Here is a 21,745-nt window from a genome sequence, read left to right as displayed (position 1 = left end):
CAATCCGCGGCGGAACGTGTTTCACCCACACCCCCTTACCAGCCGGCCTCCCGAGTCGCATAGCCTTCGCCTCCCCACCCTACTGAGCCACCACCCGCCCGCGCGCTCCCGCTACTAAAGCCGAGCCGCACCCCCCCCCACCACCACCAGCATGCTCCTCCCCTCCTCAGATCCCACCCGCTCCTCCACCACGCCGCGCGCCTGTCCTCCCCGCGCACCCGCTGCTCCTCCGCCGCGACGCGCTCCCGCCCCCGCTCGCGCGCTCCCCGACCCACCCACTGCCGATCCGCATGGCGGCCTCCTCCGGCTCCAACGCCAGCTCGCCCGCCCCGTCGCCGCCGCCTGCCGTGGTGAGCCTTGCTTCCCCTCGTGTCACTCTACTGTGCAGCAATCAGGCGGCTAATCGTAGCAGTAATACCTGAGATGCGTGCCTGCTGAATCAATTGGGGGCGTTGACTCAATCCAGTGACCGTGCCAATTGCCAAATGGGATTGGCTCCCCGTGCAGCCCGAAACTGCGGGCATGCTCTCTAGTTAAATCGTAGTGTGCTTTATGCTGCAAAATCAGGACTGAGCCAAGTTCTGCATCAGCTCCCCTGAACTGCATAGGGTTAAGTACACGTTAGTCTGAGTGTCTGACTGCTAAGTGTGAAGCGATCAATAGTCATCTGCATAAAGGCTCGTGATGTTGCCTTGCCTGTCCAGCATGGCAGTATGACTAGGATATTTATTTCCTGAGGCATACTGTACACTGATTTAGCTGTTGTCCTGAAAACAAGATGTTGAATAAAGTTCTAAGCTCAGTGACAATTCCTTCTGCAGGTGCACAAGTCAAAGATACATTTTTGCCCTGCTTGTGGAAGCCCGACAAAATTGGCCATTCCTGATGGAGATGAGAAGATGAGGGCTATTTGTTCTTCCTGTGGAAGAGTTCACTACGAAAACCCCAAAATGGTATGTGCTGAACAAATAAATGAAAAAGGGACAGATGTGTATGCATTTGGATTTGGACTTTATATTGAAGACATTGTGAATTTCTTGATTTATAGAGCTCATATTGACACTTATGTATCAAGTGCGTCTGATAAACAGAACTGCTCCATTTTTGTGCATATATTTCTTTTTTGATTGGTTGGTGAAAAAAAGGGAATATAACTAGCAATAAGAGTATGTTTTGGCGGTTATTTCCTGCTGTTGATAATCTATATCATCTGGATAGGTTGTTGGTTGCCTTGTGGAGCATGATAATAAGGTTCTCCTTTGCAGAAGAAAGATCGAACCAGCTTATGGTCTTTGGTAAGTTTCCTTTGACATTTCCCCCTCGATTATTTGTTGTGATTTTACTCTGAGATGTAAGCCTATATCAGTTAATGGCATAACTATACTATGTTTTGATATTCTCATGCAACATTTTTTAAGTGCATACAACAGATGCAGACTTGCAGAATAAATTAACCAAAACTCTTTGCCTGTACTGTTCAGAATATGAGGTCATGTTATAATATAGGTTTTATTACATTGTTTTCATTTTGTTCTTCAAATTAGGACTTAGGAGTGGCTCTTTTCTGTTTTCACTAACCCGCAAGCTGATAGGGTTCTGCTTTTCTTATCTTTTAATGCAGTACCAATCATTACAGTACCATATTTCCTGTTTTAATGTAGTACTGATCATTACAGTAACATGTTCTTTCTGTCAATTTTTTTCTTAGTCTTGTGAGGCATAAACAAATTTCCTATTTATTGTCGAACATAGCAATCATTTTACTGCTGTCCTCCATTTTAATCAAGGTCACATTAACAGGACTCTTCCTGCTGGTTATTTGGAGGTGGGAGAGTCTGCTGCAGATGGAGCCTCTAGAGAAACATTGGAAGAAGCATGTGCAGATGTAGAGATAGTCTCACCTTTTGCTCAGTTAGATATTCCGCTGATTGGCCAAGTGAGTGAAAATTGGCATAGTCATAAAGTTGTGCTTTACTCCGTACACCACTAAGTTGATTCTTCTTGTGTATTACGCTGAGATGCAGTAGAGTTACATTATTTTCCGAGCAAGATTGAAGACCCCCAACTTTTCACCTGGATCGGAGTCTCTAGAATGTGCACTTTTTGCTCTGGATGATATACCATTCGATTCTCTAGCATTTTCTTCAATTATTGTCACCTTACGGATGGTATTTACCCCTCCCTGTTCTCCCTGCCTACCCCACATCTGTTCTTGCCATTTGTAGGTTTAACATTAAAAAACTTTTAACTTATCTAATATTTGTTGCAGTACACTGAAGATGTGAAGTCTGGGAGCATCAAATTTCACTATTGCACTATAAACAAAAGGTACATCTTCACTTTTTCGTAGCAACTGATCATTGCCGTGGTTCATAACTCTGATGGCTTTCACAACTTAGGAAGTCTGCTGAACTCAAGAATCTTGCTCTGCTATATGATCTGTCGATGTCTTGCTGCAATTTTGCCACATCACTCTCCTATTGAAATTTAACTCAAAAAATTCTAGTAATGGAATTACATATCGTGAATAAGTTTTAACCTTCATTCACTCTGTAATCATATACCATATGATGAAATGAACAATCTTGCAGCATATTCAGATGAAGCACACTGTTGCATCTTGGTTGCGTTCATATGATAACTTGTTGTGTGCAACTTCATTTGCAGGTTAGGAGCCAGCCCGTCGGATCTTCGGAGTTTCGATATCGATAACCATATAGCTGTGTGAGGTCAAGAGGGTATAAACCTTTCGTGATTGATGAGAATGATTGTGGCTACAACGGGCACAAGGCAACACAGCGAAAGACATTGACTATCGATCCGACCACTCTTTAGGGTTGAACCTCCATCGGAGCCTTGTTTGGCGTCTCGCAGTGGATTGGAATAGTTTTCAAGTAGGTGGTGGGAGCCTGGAACTGTATATGCTTCGCTTTCGTAAAGTTTGTGTAAGCCTTGAATTCCGCTTCTGGGTTTCTTGGAGCGCCAAGAATTGTGTCGTAGGGCGCGGGACTGAAGTATCCTGCATGCCGTGGCTGAGACGCTGCGTCAGCGTCTGGGTGTTGTAATTTCGTGACAACTGTGTTCTGCGAGTTCTTTTTTCCCCTACACTTTATTTCTGCGGTAACAAAGCAAAGCATGCGTTGCGTCAAGCTCAAGTGTAACGTAGTGCACCGGCGCGCTCGTGATTGTTTACTTAACTACCCGCCGAGCTGAAGCATCTCTCGTCTCTTAACATCTGGGGTTAAATTTTAGTTGGCTAATCCTTGATTATCCAAACAGTGGGTTTAACCAACCCAACTTAACTTTAGTTCGCTAGTCCTCCAAACCTAGCTCACGGGGGAGACATGATAAAGGATAAAAATACCCTTCCACTAAAATCTTACCATTTTCTCCGTACACCCTCTAATGATAGAATGGACCTTTCTCAATAAATAAGTTAAAAATTAACTCTAACTCCAAACAAAACAAGACTAAAATTTAGATGTCTAAACTTAATTTTAATCAATCCAAACGTGCCCTCGCCAATACCTGTATCGGACGGTGAAGGATATATGTCGCGTACGCAACAAAATAACATCCTATCGCCTCAAATGCGCCCGTGGGCTTCTCAGATTTCAGCCCATGCACCGAGTACATTCCTACGCATGCGCTGACGCCCACGCACGCATGCATGCATTCCCTTTTCATGCAGGTTGTCCCTTTTATGCGGTCCCATCTTCTAGTATTAGTAGCAGACTCATGCATGCATGCACTGCCAACTATGCACATGCATTTTTTTCTTTTTTCCTTTCTCTTTCTTTACGTCTCCTTTTATTTTATTTTTAATATAGTTCTTTCCTTTCCTCTTTTATCTTTTGTTTTTCTTTTCCTTTTCACGTTTTTCTGTTTTTTCATTTCTTTTCCTTTCTCCTTTCCTTTTCTTCTTACCTTTTATAATACTATTTATTTTCTTACCTTTCTTTTCCTTCTTTTCTTTTCTTCTTATCTTATATTGTATTTTTTGTAATACTATTTATTTTCTTATATTTCTCTTCTTCTCTTTCTCTTCTCATCTTCTCTTCCTTTTCCTTTTATTTCATTTTAACTTTGCTATTGCATGCAGCCTACTTTCAAATCATATTCTGTTTCTTTCTCTTTTCTCCTAAAATTTTTATTCATTTATTTATATTTATATTTATATTTTGTATTTCACATTTATTTTTTCATTCTTGTATCAAAATAATTTATTCACGTGCGTATGTATTTTGTTCACGTTTATAGACTTATTTGTTGTTAATATTATAATATTTGTTCGCTTTATATACTGAATTGTTCGACCGTAAAAAAATAATTATTCGTGATGTTATAATATTTATTCGCAATGTAAAATTATTTGGTCGCCATTTGAACTCAATTATTCATCTGTAATACTAACTAGTTTGCATGTGGTTCTAATTGTTTTAGACTGATTTGTTCTAAAGTATTTGTTTAGTTTTGCAGACTAAGTTGTTTGGTGACGTGGATTTATTTGTTCACGGTGTCTAGTTTTTATTTTTATCATGTACAATCAAATATTCATGATGCACAATCTTTTTGTTCGCATTATACCATTTTTTGTTCGTTATGTTTATTTTTTGTTCGCAGAAAATAGTCTTTTGTTCGTGGTATTCAAACATTTGTTCGCGAGAACTAATTAATGTGTATCTAAATTTTTTTTAAAAAATATGATCCAAACATAGTCAAGTGGGATCTAAGATCTTGTTAAAAAAATATAATGGTGCAATTGAAATTTTATTTTTTAAAAATATGGTCCAAACATAGTCAAGTGGGATCTAAGATCTTGTCAAAAAATATAATGGTGCAATTGTAATTTTATTTGGATGCTCGGTTTAGAAGTTATGATTTTTTTATTTTAATATTCACGTCAATCCTGGTTAGTAGGCGGACTGATTGAAGGCGACAGCGGCACGTTTGTCGCCTTCGGTGATACATAAGGGGTGTTTAGATCCTGGATCTAAAGTTTAGTCCGTGTCACATTGAATATTCGGAGACTAATTAGGAGGACTAAATATGAGTTAATTATAAAGATGGAGGCTAACAGCGACACGAATCTATTAAGCCTAATTAATCCATCATTAGCAAATGGTTATTGTAGTAGCATATTGTCAAATTATGAACTAATTAGGCTTAATAGATTCATCTTGCCGTTTAGCCTCCATATGTGCAATGGGTTTGTAAACATTCGATGTCACAGGAACTAAAGTGAGATCCAAACACCTGTAATAATGGCACCCGTATGGGACAGGATTGGCACCCGTATGGGGCAGGATATGCCGGTGCCGTGTCATTCTGTTAACGTGATAGGAAGCCGCAAAATGGCAAGGAAACCAGGGAGGAATTGCGAGTTGTGTGTTGTGGTCGGTCTCTCTGGTTCATTCACCGGCGGTAGGTTTGATCAAGTCTGGTCCTGAAAGTTGATTAGCAAATTTGGAGGACGACTCGAGTCAGTGGCCTACTCAGCCGAGGTCACGGACCACCACCATCATGGCTTGCTGGTGTCGTTTATCACCTCGGGAGTTAAAAAGAGTATGGCCACTTCTGCCCCTTTCCTGAACAAAAGAGCATGGTGGAAACGAGGTACTTCTCTGCAAGATACCACACGCGGCACTTCTACGGCATGCAAAGCTAATGGTAGTATCATTTCAGCAAAATATTCGTCCCCGGCGCACCAAAACCAGAAGTACAGAGGCACCAAATAGGATTACAATTATTCTGTAGCGGGCTCACAAGACCCTCACAGCGGGAATGCACATGACAATTACAAAAGATAAAAGCTCAGCGGGGGTGATTAGGGACGCGGCTCCTGTGATATGTCCTCGGAAAAAAAAAACTGGTGACGACAGTAGGCATCGCTCAAAGATCCTTGGGGTCATTGACGTCCTGGAGTGGTGCAGAAGACATGCGTCAGTGTCATACCACGCAGCAAAACACGCTGCGGCTGGGGATTTCAGATCGATGAGATGGGGCTCATACCTTGTTGTCAAGCACAACTCCATCTGGTATCTCCAACTTCACTCCGGACTTGGCGGTGATGTTAACCTCGCCCTGCAGATAGCACCGACAGTATGACTCAGACACTAATCAGTAACCCAAATGCCCCAACTCAAGAAAGGGAAATGAGTAGATACAAGATTAGAACTGACAGACAGTCGACAATTAGCGTCACTGTCCATTTACAGGTCACATTGTAACTAAGCACCACATATGGCAATCCAAGGAGAAGGAAAGCCATCCAATAACAAATTTACCTTGAGTGTAATTCCAGAGCCGAACCAGACGTCACCAGAAACCTTCAAGCTGTCAAGCTCGACAATGCTGGGGATGGTCTTGAACCGAGCAAGGAAATTGGCAACCTATAAATTATCAGAGGGAAAAATATTTCATCAGTGCTTGCTATCGAATGGTTTCACTCCAGTTGAAAGGAATGGCGGATTTCACTGGTCAATGGTTTCATCAGTACCAGTCATCTACTACTTTATGATGGATTAACAGGAGTATTCTCTATGCTATTGTCAAAGATATCTTCATAATCTTGGAGACAAACTGCTTTACCTTCTTGAACTCAGGTCCAAGCGTAATCGAAGGGTTAGCTGGATTCGTTCTGGCAGGGTTGCGGATGACAAAGCCATCAACCAAGGTGTAAAGATCAGACTGCGGAAACAAAAATGAGCTTAGCAACAAGATTATTGTGATACTAAACTAACCAAACATTGCGATGCATTAAGAAATACCTGCACAAGCAACAAATCAGATGTAGCCTTCACTGGGAGGAACCTTGAGCGGGGAACATTAATTCCAATCGCTTTGTCAAAGAACTGGTTGAAGGTAGCAAAAGCATTAGAGCTCGTATTCAAGCAAAATGAACAAAATTGAGTATTGAAACATCATATGAGGAGCTGTTTGCATACCCGAATAGCTGCACCAGCTGCAGTTTCGAGTTGAAGAACTTTCACACCATCAACTTCCTGTGATTTGCCAAATTCTTAGTAGAACTCAACATTCGTAATAGCACTCAACAAAGAATCTGATTGGTGCACTGCAATATAAATGCTACACTTGAGAGCATACAAAAAATTAGCCAGGTGAAATACCTTGGGGTTTGGAATAATTTCCATCTTAAGTGCATCAGCTTCTACAAGTCTCTTGATAGCTTTAAGGTTCACCCACCTGTTGCCAACAACTGTTAGAGATAGGTTTTTTCTTAATCAAACACAGATAAGTCAGGTTTCTTACAAGTTGTTAGTGTTGAATATCTTAAACTTCTCAATTGATTTGAATTCATCCACCTGGACAGAGAAATATAAGAGTAGTAGAAAATATTGTGTTAGCTCGTACTACACAAAGCTGATGAAATCATGGAACATGTTATGGAATATGGAACTCAAGTTATGCGGAAACAGTAACATACATGCGCATCAGGTACTTGGGCAATCTCCAAAAGCTGCATAAATATTATAGAAAGAATCAGCATTAACTTATTTTAGTAGAATGAACAGGAAACACGCATGATGATCTGTTTCAATATAAAAATGTAACTCCCAAGTGCTAGCTAAGGCACAAAGGCTCTCTTGATATTAAAACCAGCAAGAACTGTTACAACAAACCAGCAGTGTACCATGAAATTATCAAGTCGAGCAACAAACAAGAAATGTACCTGAACTCTTCCTTCATAAGAGATGAGGGTACCACCTTTAACATCAGCCAGAGTCTTTGGAGTAACCTGAAATAAATACAGTGCTTAAGTTTTATGTTGCACGATCTCAAAAGCAGTACAAACAAGCAGTTCTTGCATACCTCCATGCAGTACTCGTTCTGGTTATTGATCAGATGGTTCAGGATTTCTGTGCTAGTTAAGGATACAAATTCTCAATCCAAAGCACATGGCAGTTTCAAGAAATTAATAAATCAGTAAAGAAACTGCACGATGTTTGATCATCTTATTTGGATACTCATGTCAACAATAGCACCCAAGTTGTCTGAGTTTGCAACGAAGACATACTCCTTGCCCTGGGACAGGATTGGGAAACAGATTAGCAATGGCATTATAAAAAGAAACAAGACAGATGTTCAGTCAAAGCTCCCACATACTATTTCAGTTCCATTTATTAGTCCCTAAAAAGGTTGTAGAAGTTGTGTGGTTATTTCAGTTTCCATTTCTTAGGGAACAAAAGAGAAACACCGTCAAATATCAAATTGCCCTCAAACAAGACTGCTATTATTTTGAGAGAAACAAGCAAACCTTCTTTACGTAGAAAGAATTTAAGGGCCTTAACAGTGAACTATGGTTTATGAATAAAGCATGAAAATAGTTACATTATAAAGGAATAGAACATATTTTATTTTCAAGAAATAGTAAACCCTTCATATGCAGAAGACTACAGCAATTTAAAATCATTTAAAGTTACTGCAATTTACATTTAAGAGCAATAAAAACCTAATAAGAATAATATTCTGGAAACTATAGGCTACAGAACAGTTTTTTGAACCACTTATGCTTAACAACTACCGAGACAAGAATAACACATTTTTGCTTACCTGAGCCAATAAGAGGTCAAGTTTCCCACTGTTGTTCAAAGAGGGGAACACATCACCATGGCCTGGAGGATACCTTCACATAAAAAACTACAACGATCAGATGAGGGCATTGCATTTATGCACATAAACTATAAATGGTGTATGGTCCAAACTATAACTAAAAGCCTTCAGCATAAACTATCCATGAAGCAAGGTGGGATTTCATTGGGAATCGTCGCTGGAAGAATATTACGACTTCATAATAACTTAAAGAAAGAAACTAACCAGCCATCCTTCCCAGCTTTCCCTTTGCTTGGAAGTGGTGAGAAGTCTTCAGTAACAATGCGAGGATACTGGCTCTGTAGAAGAGAATGCAAATCTATCAGCTGACACTGCTTGTCATGCAGATAATGCCACATAATTAAAATAAGTGAAGTTGAAGTATAGCAAAAACAGGATGTGAACCTGATTAAAAGTGTGAATTTCAATGTCGGAGTTGGAATACTTCTCAACAATCTTCAGAAAAGAAAAAAGAAAAGTTAAGTGGCAAGCATGTCAGTACAAGTGCTAACGAGTCATCAAATTTATGAAGGCAAAAGCAAAGGGAAAGTGGAACCTTCTGTGTGTCGTCATGAGTGTTGAAAGAGTTCATCAGAAGTAAAGGGACATTGCATCCATACTTCTTGTTCAGAGACTGCAGAGACAGGAAACTTATAAGGCACAACCCTGTACTGCCACATCCAGTCAGTAAAGGAAATATTCAGGTTAAATAAATAGTACCTCAATTTGAATCACAATAAGGTCAAGGAATGTGAAACCATTGCGGACCTCAATGACAGACCTGCAAAGCAAAGGAAATCTTAGTTGTGCTAATTGCTTCAGGGGATAGCACCACCAAGATGAAGCAAGGGCCATAACATCTCAAGGATCATTTATAGCAGTATAAACAACAAAGCTGTTAAATAATACAGAACATTGGTGACCAGGTGCAGCTAATACAAAATCAAAGATGTCTCACTAGATTAAGTGAACATAATGAAGACTTCTAGCACTGGATCTAGTTCAACAAACAATGCTATACCATGAAGCTTTAAGACACCTAACTCGCCAACAATTTGATTTTAGATGTGTCATGATGTCAAGGCACCACAATTGAGGCATTCAAAACACTACATAAGAAAGTAAAACAGGCAACTGCAGCACACTATAAACTGGGCAGATAAGCAAATTACTGAACTGTATAAAACAACAAATTGTGCTCCATTCATCATTAACTCATTTTGAAGCATGGAAGGATGTCTAAGTCTATAGGGCCCGCGACACAGTAGAGGGGGCAACAGCATGAGAACATGAAAGTGACAGCTAAAATATTCTATTTACAATATCCTTCCAGATCACATACATTGAGAGCTCCACTACTAAGCCCATAAAAAAACAGCATCCATAGAAACAGGTCATACCACCAATGATACATTATAGATGTCATTTCAACATGAGATCAAACGAACAACCCATATGTGATTTGTTTAATCACTTGCATGCATTAGGAAGACCAAGATTTAGTAAACCCACAGCGCAACTACAAAAATAACCAGGAAACTAACGAACAAGAGTAAAATAGCCCAGCAGACAGCTAGAATATCATATATTATATTATTAGTGCTCTACCAAAGATCGTATGCAGGAAGATCAGCATCCAGTTTGCAGTGTTGCTCAGCACACGAATCTAACAAACAAAGGCATGATCCACACATTTACAAGCAAATTAAACAGTAATACAGTTTCTGGTCTACTTGATAGTTCAACACTTGCCTCCCACAAAGCTATATACACGATCCAGACATATGATAGCTGGTAGAATTCAGCTGAACAAAAGCAGTGGAGAGGACAGAGGTGTACTCACTTGGGACCAGTGCAGCCCATGGTCGTCCCGAGCCCTCCATTAAGCTTGAGCACAACGAGCTTGTCCAGCAGCTTCTTCGTCTCCTCGAGATCTGCGTCACAGCAACACGATCCAATCAGTGTCCACGCAAGCACTGAAACATCCCCGATCGGATCCACCCACAACCACCGAACAACACTCAATTTAAGAACAAATCGGAACATGCGATCGTACCTTCGGGAGGCGACGCGAGGGTATCGTACGGCACCACCACCTCATCGGTCGGGGTCTGGATCTTGCTCCACTCGATCTGATCCGCCTCCCCACTGCAAAACGGCACAGCACACATAAAACTCCCCACACAACTGACGAGCCGGTGCTCACAGAGCATTCATACAGAGCGCATCTGCGGGATCTACTGACGTGAGGTAGCGTGAGACGAGGCTGATGAACCCGGTCTTCTCGTTCTCGCTGCGGAGGAAAAAAAAACACACACACTCAGAAATCAGCAAAAAATGAGAGGCGAGGCGATCGTCAGGCGAGATCTAGTGCCGAGGGGGAGTGAGGGGACTCGCCTGATCTGGTCGAGCTTGTCGACCTCGCCGCGAAGCTTCGCGAGCTTGTCGTCGACCGACACCACGGTGGCGGTGATTTTGGCGGCGTCGGTTTGGGCGGCCATCCTCGGGGCCTTCGAGGCTTCGAAAGGAAAGGACGGGAGGAGATGTCAGACGAGCGGAGGAGTGCGGGCGAGGGTGGTGTGTGTGTGTCGTGTGTGAGAGGGGAGCAGATCAGAAGAAGCGCGGGGGTTTTGTTTATAGCCCCCCACCCCCGCGAATTCCGTCAGGCGCCGTGACGGAATGTGCGGCGGGGGAGCCGGATGCCCCCCGCGCGTGGTGACGGCGTCTGCAACGTGGCGCGATGCGAGGCAACCGGCCGTGAGATCCCTTCGGGGGCGCCGTCGTGTCGACGCGCCGCTTGGCCGATTGGCGCGGCGGAGGCCGCGTGCTCCGTCGGCGTCGGGATCCGGTAGGGAACCGCGGCGCTGAGCTGGCCGGGCCGGACGGACGGACAGCGTGTCATTAGGCTGCGTGGTTAACTAGCGGTCTCTTTCGGCAGCTTAACCATCGGGATTATGCCACCTTTCTTTTCAGAATGAAGGTGGAAAGCTACGCAATGGTTGTCGTGGAGATGTGCAAGTGAAATTGGATTCTGTTAACTGAATTACCGTGGGCTCCGCGGTCCGATAAATCCTGTGTGACAAGTGGAGAAACACTGGACGCTACGAGTTAATTCCTCCATTCCAAATTATATCGTTTTGAATCTTTTAAATTCGTACATGGTTTACAAACACTAGGTGAGATGTCATGCTCAAAGAAAAGCTACCTGTGACGTTGAGCTTACAGATCATCTGGCGGGCACGTTTCCGTGTACTGATCTTACGAATCGTCCAGCGACCGGTTTCAGAGTTCCAGCCATGCATCGTGGTATGATTCGGTGTCAACGTGCGCTTATATCACAGCGGTTGCCCAAAAGCGCATGTCTCACCAAACTGATGTTCCATTCAAATCTGCTAATTGTTATTGTGTCTCGCGCGTGTCGGTGCATGCAAATAGCGGTGTGCAGGTTCCATTTTTTTATTTAAAAAAAACAAAGAGTGGTGTAGAAGCAATGCTTCTCGCTGCAAGAAGATGGGTACCAGTACCGCAAGATGGATCAGCGATTTCTTCCCCAAATTTGGTGCAGTTTCGATCGATCCCTCACACCTTCGCTATTATTCATACCTGACTCACTGATCTGAGGCTGACATGGCCACTGCAACAGACTGATGAGAAAGCCCTTCAGCCAAGCAAACTCACCTGCTCCATCAGCCGACAGAGCGCTCGGGGTCGGGGATCTTCAGCTCCATGCGCTCGCCCTGCACAGTGCCCTGCTCCTCACCAGCGCTCTGACCCTGACAGACCGCTGACTAGCTTCCTGTCTCTTGGAGCTCCTGCCTCTTACCCCCAGCTGAACCACGTCTGAAGCCGGCGGTGACGATGAGGCGAGGTGGTGAGGCCTTTCCGTGCCTCGACGGCCGGGGCCAGTCAAACAAGCTGCCGAGCAGATCATCTCGCTAGTGTGATCGCAGGACGTCCTTTTCCTTCTCCAAAAGACCATTTTAAGATTGCTCCGAGCACTTGCATTACCTCGTGGCAACGTTGTCGATCAAATGTCACGTAAACGAAATGTGCTAGCAGCACGGAAGAGGAGGAGAAGTGTGCAGGGCATCACTTCGCTGAGCAAAGGTTGCTATGGCCTTTGCTTCTCGACTATGCTTCTACACAACCACGGCAGCAACTCGAGCATGGGCCGGTCTCGTCTGGATGTGATGGGACAAGTTGCATGCACGTCAGGATCACCGAAAGCTCACCTTTTAAACGCCAGGCTGCATATATATGGGTTTTTTGTGGTGCAGCTCAAGACAGGTACAGTACGTATATTCTCGGAAACGAAAGGAACATATCCCATATTCCTTGGTGCATTTAGCTACGCGATAAGAAAGTGCGGGGGAAAGATCCTTCACGATTTTGCTTCCGAAAAAGAAGATCCCTCCACGATGAGGAGGACACTGCAGAAAGAAACGTCGCAATTCATGGTTGGCTTGGTGCTGGATCTGCAAGATGATTTACTAATTTATTTTGGCCTCTAATGATGGTGTTATCTTTGCAAATCTATTCCTTCATGTACGTGTTGCTATGGAGATGGACAGATAAAATCAAATTTTCATTATACCTTTATTCCCGGAACTGTCTACCTGTTACTCGGGTGTTCCCCTGTCTGCAATCATTCGGGCAATTTGGTTTGATGAATCACTCGATTTTGACTCACCAAAAATTCGAGTGCTGGCAAGAATCCTGTCACTCGAATTTTAAAACCATCAGATTCTCATCGGACGGTGGAGATAATTAAATACCAAAACAGTACAGAACTAGTATGATGATCACATATATTAGAAACTGCATAGGAAAAATCAATGTTGTAGCTGCATCTTTATCAAATGAAAAATGATTGCTGAAGAAATGCCTGCTTCAAACATATTTCAGGGAATAAAAATTTCTGAAGAACACAAATCTAAAAGACAACATTCCAACGTATCAACCACCTAATTACAATAGTGTAAGTTGTTCATATATATTTAGCATTTCAGACATTTCAGCATTATAGACATATAGATGCAACATTTACTACTTGCATATTACACAAAATAAAAGGAAGCTGAATGTGCATCTAGATAAATCCATATTAATATGGTCCATAGTTCATCATATATTAGATTTCAGACAGCAGGCATCTGAAAAAACTACATATAAATAATTGGATAATTTAGAGTCTTGAATTGTACATACCTGGATGATGCTTGATTAGGTGCTGAGAAGACTTGTTTAGATCCACCTCAAAACCCTGTGGTGCTGATTGAAATCATCATAAAAAGATAAATACTTGACACTCCTCACCAAGTCAAAGAAGATCTTCTCTAGCCCAACTTCAACATAGCGAGCACAAATAGATTCTGTAGTCTGATTATCTAGGCAGAAAATGAAACCAAACCTGCGAGCTAGGTCAACTACAACCTTGAATGACGAAAGTCTCTTATGGCCAACCATACTCTCCAAAGCACGGACTGTGGTCATCCACCTGTTGTTGTTCCCATCAATTTTGGACCAAGCTAAAACCATATTGTCCTGAGGACCATCATGGATACCAAGGTAGCACATATTGTCACGAGTGATCGGAACATCTTTCCTAGCAAAAGAGTTTTCACCAAGAACACGGTTCTGCAAAAGAAAATTTGAAAACAATTAGAATCAGGATTATGATAAATATGTATCAAATTGAAAACAAAAACAATCAAATGTAAATAATTACATGTATATAATAACAATAAGGAATACCAAATTGAACAACTGCATAAATATTTTTATATAGGTAGCCAAATAACAAATATTTTTGGGATAGTGGAAACCCCTCAGATGAAAAACATCCTTCAAATATACCCAGATTAAAAATTATAGAACATAGTTATTAAATTTACAGTAACTCCATCACTGTAACTTAGTGACTAAACTCGTATAAATGGTTTAGCATAACAATTATAGGAATAAGAAGCCACTAAAATATTTAATTATCCTACAGTTACTAATACCTTTGATCAACATTAGTTCAATAAGCAACAATTACATTAGCTTAAAAATCAGTGAGTGAATAAACTGAATAGTTGTTGAATAAATCAACTAGGACTTAACATAGCTGGGAAATTACTTATCAGGATGGACAGAAGCCTATCAAACTAAAACTTCAACAAAAAGAGAAAAAGAAAAAGGGTACTATATTCAACAGCAACAAACAACCAGAATCATAAGATAGCATAAAACAAATTAAACAACTACCAAATATTTTTCTATAGGTAGCCAAATAACAAATACTTTTGAGATAGTGGAAACCCCTTAGATGAAAAAACACCTTCAAATATACCCAGAATAAAAATTACAGAACATAATTATTAAATTTACAGTAACTCCATCATTGTAACTTAGTGACTAACTCATGTAAATGGTTTAGCACAACAATTATAGGAATAAGAGACCACTAAAGTATTTAATTATCCTACAGTTACTAATACCTCTGATCAACATTAGTTCAATAACCAACAATTACATTAGCTTGAAAATCAATGAGTGAATAAATTGAATAGTTGAATAAATCAACTAGGACTAAACATAGCTGGGAAATTAGTTTTCGGGATGGTAAGAAGCATGTCAAACCAAAACTTCAACAACAACGAAAAAAAGAAAAAAGGGACTATATTCAACAGCAGCAAACAACCAAAATCATAGGATAGCATAAAATGAATTAAACAGCTAGCAAATATTTTTCTATAGATAACCAAATAACAAATAATTTGTGGATGGTGGAAACCCATTAGATTAAAACACAACGTACATATATACCCAAATTTAAAATTACATAACATAATAATTGGATTTAAACCAAACTGAAACTCAAAATTATTTATAGGACTAAATAATTGAATTTACAGTGATACCAACACTGTAAGTTATTTATTTCAATAACTATAAATGCTTATCCACACCAATTTAGTATGAAATTTATGAAAAACTGGAATATCCTATAGTGAGTAATAACTCTGAGAAAAATTATTTGAACATCCATGAATTACATTAGCTCAATAAATCCGCAACTAGAACTTAACAGAGTGTGATATTACTCACTATCACTAATGTGAGGGGGTGCAACCCTATCACTACAATGAAAACAGGGATGAAGCATCAACAAAACGATAGCTAGATTATAAAAAATAATGTACATAATCATCAGAAGCAAAAAACCTAGAACAACCATAGCTGGAAAAAACCCATATTTAAAATTTACATGAAATGCTAAATGAAAACTATAAATGTTTAAGCACAACATGTAGTATAAATTCTGAGAGAAACAGGTCATCAAAATATACAATTTTGCAACAGTCACCAAAACCTCTAATGCAAACCTAAACGGTACATAATAGTCTTTTATATAGTCATCCAAAAAATAAATTACTTCCGTACCTTTTGTCTACAAATTATGTAGCATACACAAGCAGACTAGAAATCATACCAAAATATATCTTTATTTACAGTACTAAATAAAATTTTCACATCTTCTAAATCACTATAGATGACATATATTGGAACTATAAAAATTATATAACAGAAATGGTATATGAAAAGAGAGGTTACCGCGGAAAGCATCTTGCAAATCTGTCTAACTGAAATTTGAACAAATATAGCAGATTAGATTTCTATGAATAATAAATAAAGCACATGAAGTTGCCCTAAATAAAAAAGAACTTCAAGGGACTACCATTTTTATTTAAAAAAAATGGGAAAAGATATGAAAGAAAGAGAAACAAGAAAGTATAAGAGGTTGATTGCATACAAATATCCTAGATTTGTTCAGTTCCAAAGCAAGAATAAAAGAAACCAGGTAAAGAAACTAATTTCCTAGAGTTGTCATTAGAACAACAGAATCAAACTAGAAGGATCCAAATTAAGGGAAAAATACCTCGAGTTCTCCAAACTCTGCAATTTCTTCTCGAGTTGTTGTGGTATACCAGATAAAAGATTTGTCAGACACATAGAAGACGAAGAGGAGAAGCAATGAAGACTAGCAATGCAATCAAACATAGATAGAATTCTTCAACCTCTGCAATTTTTTCTAGAGTTCTTCGACTTCTCGAAAGAATGTCAGACGAAGGGGAGACAAGAAGCAATGAAAAAAATAGACGGGGGAGGTAGAAATACAGGTGAGAGGAGTTAATTGGCACGTCATTTGAGGAGGCAGATGGTTCCACACACAGCCGCACAGTGGAACACGTCGCTTCGACTACCAGGAAGAGACCAAAAATTGGGTCAAACTGTGCCTGGACATAAGCAAGAGGTCAAGGCCCAAGAGCCAAAACAGAAGCACATAGAAGCTGCAATTTTATCCTATTCATCTCAAATGGGCCAAACGAGAGTAAGGCTCAAAAGAAAGAAGATATAGTATATGGTCCAAAAATTAATGGAACCCATGTACTCTTTTACAAATAACAAAAGCAGCTGTGAACTAGATGGGCAAAAGTGGAAAGATAAAAAGGGGATCAAACTTGGCAGCCAAGAAGCTTATTCACGAGCGACCACTGACAGCCAGAAAATAGATCGGGGGAGATTGAGAAGAGGGGAAAGTAGAAGCAGAAGCAAATAATGGGAGGGCAAAAGGAAGAAGATGGCATTAAAAAAGAGACAACGAATCAAGAATTGGACAGTTCCTGAAATCCTTGAAGTTTCTGGTTCTGAATCTCTGAGTCAATGATTACTATGAGCAAACCTGTTACCAGAGCAAATCAAAGAGGTAACTAACATTAGATCAGAGATAACCTTTGAATTTAACAGGATGAGGAAAGACTACTAAGGTGCAAATTGGGATCAAACTCATTTAAAAATCTTGGCAAAAATAGCAGAACCAAATCAGGGATGAATAAAAAAGAACAGGTACATCAGTTTTTGAAAGTATTAAGTTCACTATGTCATATATAGTTGTCATAACTCCATAAACTTGTGGATTTTAGGTGTAACTGACTGAATTTAAAATCAACCAGAAAATAGTTAAATGAGGCAAATAATGAAAAAAATAGGTACAAATGTAATTGAAAAGTATAAATTCACCTTGTCTGGTTAATGTTTGTTGCCGACTGGAAACTTAAATAAGTTAGACTCATTTAGTAATAAATTTGCTATTAAAATGGAGGGATGTAGATTATCCCAAAAATCAATAGAAAAAAGAGAAATACGTAAAAAAAGGTTGCAGGCATAACAATCATATAACAGAAATTAATATCATAGGCATTAATGGGAGGGCAAGAGGAAGTACGTGGCATTTCAAAGAGATACAAGCAATCGAAAACTAAAGAGGTAAGCAATTTCATTTACTTGAGTTCGTTTGCTTATTGACATCCTTATTGAATTTATTGGACTTGATTCTGATAGCAAAGTATTGTTTGAGCAAATGTTATAGTCCTGAAAAATTAAAAGGAATACTGAAATCACATCATAGTGAACTATGAAGTGAAATATATAAAACAGGTTACGAGCACAATTACAACTAAATTCAGCTCTTCTTGTGAACTAACCTTTGTAAATTTGATAGGAAGGACAAAGACGTCATAGTTACAAGAAGGGATCAAAAGAAGCTAAAAATCTGATTAAGAAGTTCACAACCAAATCGGTGACGATTCACGCACAACAGGTACATTGGTTTTAGAAAGAAGCAAAGTTCATATTTCATAAACGAAGTGATGTTTACTTGTTGAATTTTGATATAACTAAATAATATTTTCAACCTCCATAAAATAGATGAAACTGGCAACAATGATAGAATAGAGGTTATTGTTTGTTGCATACTGGATATATATCAGGAGCTTGCATGTATACTGGATATAATTCAGACTAAAGCAACATTGAAATGTGCAACATAATGATTTGGATATACAATTAACCCTAAAAATAATTGAAAGAAAAGAATTATCTTAAAAGGTTGCATGCATAACAATCATATCTCAAGTTGATGAAAATATCAATAGAAAGTACCTTTGCACTGTTTAAACATGAAGAACAACAGCATGATCCAATTGCAGATGGGAGCCTACATGGAACAGAAGAAAATCAACAACTTCAAATATATGATGGAGATGCTGCATTTGGTTATTATAAATATTAAAGCTAATGTACTTATACTAATCTATACAAAAAATGATTAAAGAATCTGATCAATACATAGGGAATGAACTATCAAGTTGTTAGAAATGATGAAAGAGAAACTCTAAATAACAATTGAAGACTACGACTGGAGGGAGGAACTGTTCCTAAACATGGAGGTTGAACAGGTAAACATTGTGCTTCTAAATTAATATTGCTAATGATATTTAAGCATATCAAGTACACTACATATAAGAATTCAATAAAGAAGGACTTACAACTTAAAACATTTACAGGTACAACAAATTAGATAATGGTGATGGAAGCATCAATGAAAACAAAAAAGAGGCAGAGAACCATGAAATAAATGAAGATGAAGATAATGGGAGCCAAGAACTGACAAAATATCAAATTAAAGAATTTATACGCAGTGAACAGCTAGCAGCAGCAAAAGGGAATAATGCAAACATAGATAGCAAATACACTCCTCAGATGGGTATGCAGTTCAAGGATAGGTATGTTGCTCACCACTTCTTCTGCTTCTATACGTTCCTTGCTAGATTTGAAGTAGTGACAACACACACAACAAGGACAACAAGCAGAAAAAGGAATAATGGGGTTTTCAAAGTAGAAATGAAATGTCACCGCTATGGAAAGGAACCAAAAATCAATGAAAAAGAAGAAGAAGCAGAAGAAGAATGGATGCAAGTTCCAGACGAAGCCAATGAAGCCAACACAGAAGAAGGTGAGAAGAATAATACTGATGTGTAAGTGAGAACAAATTGTCTAGTTGTAATGGTGGTTAAAGAGCAGAATGAGATTTGTAGAGTGGATAAGGCATGACCTTGATCACAACCAACAGTTAAGCCCAGGAAACAAAAAAAGCTACTCACTGGAAGGAAATATATGTCAGATATGGAAAAGGCTATGATCCGAACATTGAATGGCAACAAAATCCCAACCAGGAAGATGGTTGCGATACTGTCATATTTGAGAGGAGGTATGCTAGTTCTACCATACAAGAACAAGGATGTAGCAAACTACAGGACCAAAATCAACAGGGAAGTGACCGGCAATGACATGACGAAGGCTTTGGAATACTTCAGAAAGAGAAAATCTGAAGATCCAACATTCTTCTACGAGTTCAGTTTTGATGAGGATAAGAAGGTGAAAAATATATTCTGGAGAGAAGGATGTTCGTTGAAATACTATGCAGAATATGGTGACTGTGTGAGTTTTGATGCTACTTACATGACAAACAGATATAATCTACTATTTGCACCATTTGTTGGGGTGACAGGGCATGGCCATACCTGCATGTTTGGTTGTGCATTCATTTCAGATGAGTCAATTGCTTCCTTTGCTTTGATATTTGAAACATGTCTGAAATAAATGGGAGGGAAACATCCAAAAACAATAATTACAGATCAAGATAAAGCTATGAAGGTTGCAATTAAGTTGGTGTTTCCAAACACAATTCACAAGAATTGCTTCTTCCACATCAAGTACAAGTGCTACAACAAAAACGGAGTATGCTTTGCAAAGAAGAAAGGGCTTGTGGATGAGTTTGAAGACATTGTGAACAACTTATTAACAAAACAAGAATTTGACATTCTATGGCAGAAGATGATTATAGATCATGGTTTGCAAGAAAACAAATACTTCAAGAAGATGTGGGAAAATAGAGCAAATTTCATACCTGTGTGGTTCAAGAATAACTTCTACCCATTCCTACAAAGCATAGGAAGAAGTGAGGGGAGTAATGCAAGGTTGAAAGAAAATGTAGGATCAACTTACAGCATAATCAATTTCTTAAAGGAGTTCCAAAGAATGGTAGATGCAACAAACATTAAAGAAGATGCGGAAGACAAGCAAAGCAAGGAGAAAACAGCTAAACAACTAATGTTTGCCTACAATGTAGAAAAACAAGCTAGTGATCTATATAACAAAAATATTTTCAAAAAGTTTTAGTACCAGCTTCAAATAACTAAGAGTCTAAAATATAACGAGATAGAGAATAGCAAGTGCTTTGAAGTTTAGCCAAAAACTAATCAGATATACAAACCACACAATCAAAAAGTATATTGTCTTGACTGACCTGACAGAGGGAAGAGAAGACTTTTACTGCATATGTGGGAAGTTTAACAAAGATGGTATCTTATGTGCACACATCCTGAAGGTGATTCTGGAGGAGGAAATTAACCAGTTAACAGAAAAATATATAATAGATAGACGGAGGAAAAAAGACAATAAAATGAATTTGCAACTACCAGAAGTGGTTCCAAAAACAAATGATATGCTGAGATTCAACAAACTATCAAGGAGGTCAGTAGAAATTAATTCAAAGGCAGTAGAAGAGGCAATGCAATACCTTTCTGAAGAATTAGATAGGATAAACTGCAACCTTGACTTGATCCTATTGAACTCAAAGATAAGAGCACCTTCATGTGGGTCAGTACAGGGGGTAGATAATGATGAGGGGCAAAGCAGCGCTGCAAACTTAGATGAAATTACAGAACAGAATGACCCAAGAAAAGTTAAGCAAAAGGGAAGACCAGCTCTAACAAAAAGAATGAAGCCACTCATGGAAGAAATCAAGCAAAAGATTATAAGGTAAGAAAAGAAGAAAATTGCCAAAGGGAAAAAGACAACAAGTAAGAATTATGAATGAAAAAAATTAATTTTGAAGTAAATGAAATTAAGATGAACCATAACTGAAAATAATTTACTATTTTCTTTGCACATGTCCAACAACAAGAAAATCAAGAAAGCAAGTTGAGGTGGAAAGGGAAAAACTAAATCTGTATGAGGAGGCAATGAAGTGAAAGAAGAACTATTTATGTTAAAAAAAATAGGAAAACATATAATATGAAGATGACAGATGTAATGATATATTGATGATATATTGTTCTGAGGCACAATTGTAGTCTTATGCTATCCTATTACAGCATGATTGTGAACAAATCCAGACTATATAGCTATATATCTCATGATGTTGAACCATGTGTTGAGTGTCTCCTGCAGTTGAAGAGGAGAA

The 21,745-nt window shown here is 39.2% G+C and overlaps 2 protein-coding genes across 2 annotated transcripts in view; one reads left to right on the top strand and one right to left on the bottom strand.

The window, feature by feature from the left end:
- The window catches only part of LOC101755363 (nudix hydrolase 23, chloroplastic), an 11,241-nt gene extending 8,092 nt beyond the window's left edge, over window positions 1–3,149 (top strand). Inside the window, 8 exon segments of the mRNA XM_012843369.3 lie at window positions 64–220; window positions 223–350; window positions 822–953; window positions 1,219–1,295; window positions 1,801–1,936; window positions 2,028–2,168; window positions 2,270–2,328; window positions 2,668–3,149. Of these exon segments, the coding sequence (XP_012698823.2) occupies window positions 64–220; window positions 223–350; window positions 822–953; window positions 1,219–1,295; window positions 1,801–1,936; window positions 2,028–2,168; window positions 2,270–2,328; window positions 2,668–2,728 (891 nt within the window). The 3' untranslated portion in view covers window positions 2,729–3,149.
- Window positions 3,150–5,650: 2,501 nt separating this feature from the next.
- On the bottom strand, window positions 5,651–11,232 carry LOC101786399 (UTP--glucose-1-phosphate uridylyltransferase). Its single transcript, XM_004957528.3, has 21 exons — window positions 11,011–11,232; window positions 10,859–10,906; window positions 10,670–10,761; window positions 10,457–10,547; window positions 9,334–9,394; window positions 9,170–9,247; window positions 9,019–9,069; window positions 8,839–8,912; window positions 8,575–8,647; window positions 7,989–8,046; window positions 7,834–7,880; window positions 7,694–7,759; window positions 7,448–7,480; window positions 7,273–7,325; window positions 7,131–7,206; window positions 6,948–7,004; window positions 6,771–6,854; window positions 6,592–6,690; window positions 6,288–6,392; window positions 6,013–6,084; window positions 5,651–5,919 (listed from the first exon to the last, which is right to left on the bottom strand). Exons 1-21 carry the CDS (start codon window positions 11,112–11,114, stop codon window positions 5,893–5,895), a joined length of 1,449 nt encoding a protein of 482 aa, XP_004957585.1. The 5' UTR covers window positions 11,115–11,232; the 3' UTR covers window positions 5,651–5,892.
- Window positions 11,233–21,745: the final 10,513 nt, after the last annotated feature.

The sequence above is a fragment of the Setaria italica genome, chromosome II (assembly GCF_000263155.2).
Source record: "Setaria italica strain Yugu1 chromosome II, Setaria_italica_v2.0, whole genome shotgun sequence".
Taxonomy (NCBI): Eukaryota; Viridiplantae; Streptophyta; class Magnoliopsida; order Poales; family Poaceae; genus Setaria; species Setaria italica.
Note: the sequence above shows the minus strand (reverse complement) of the source record. Positions and strands in the feature narration are given on the sequence as shown.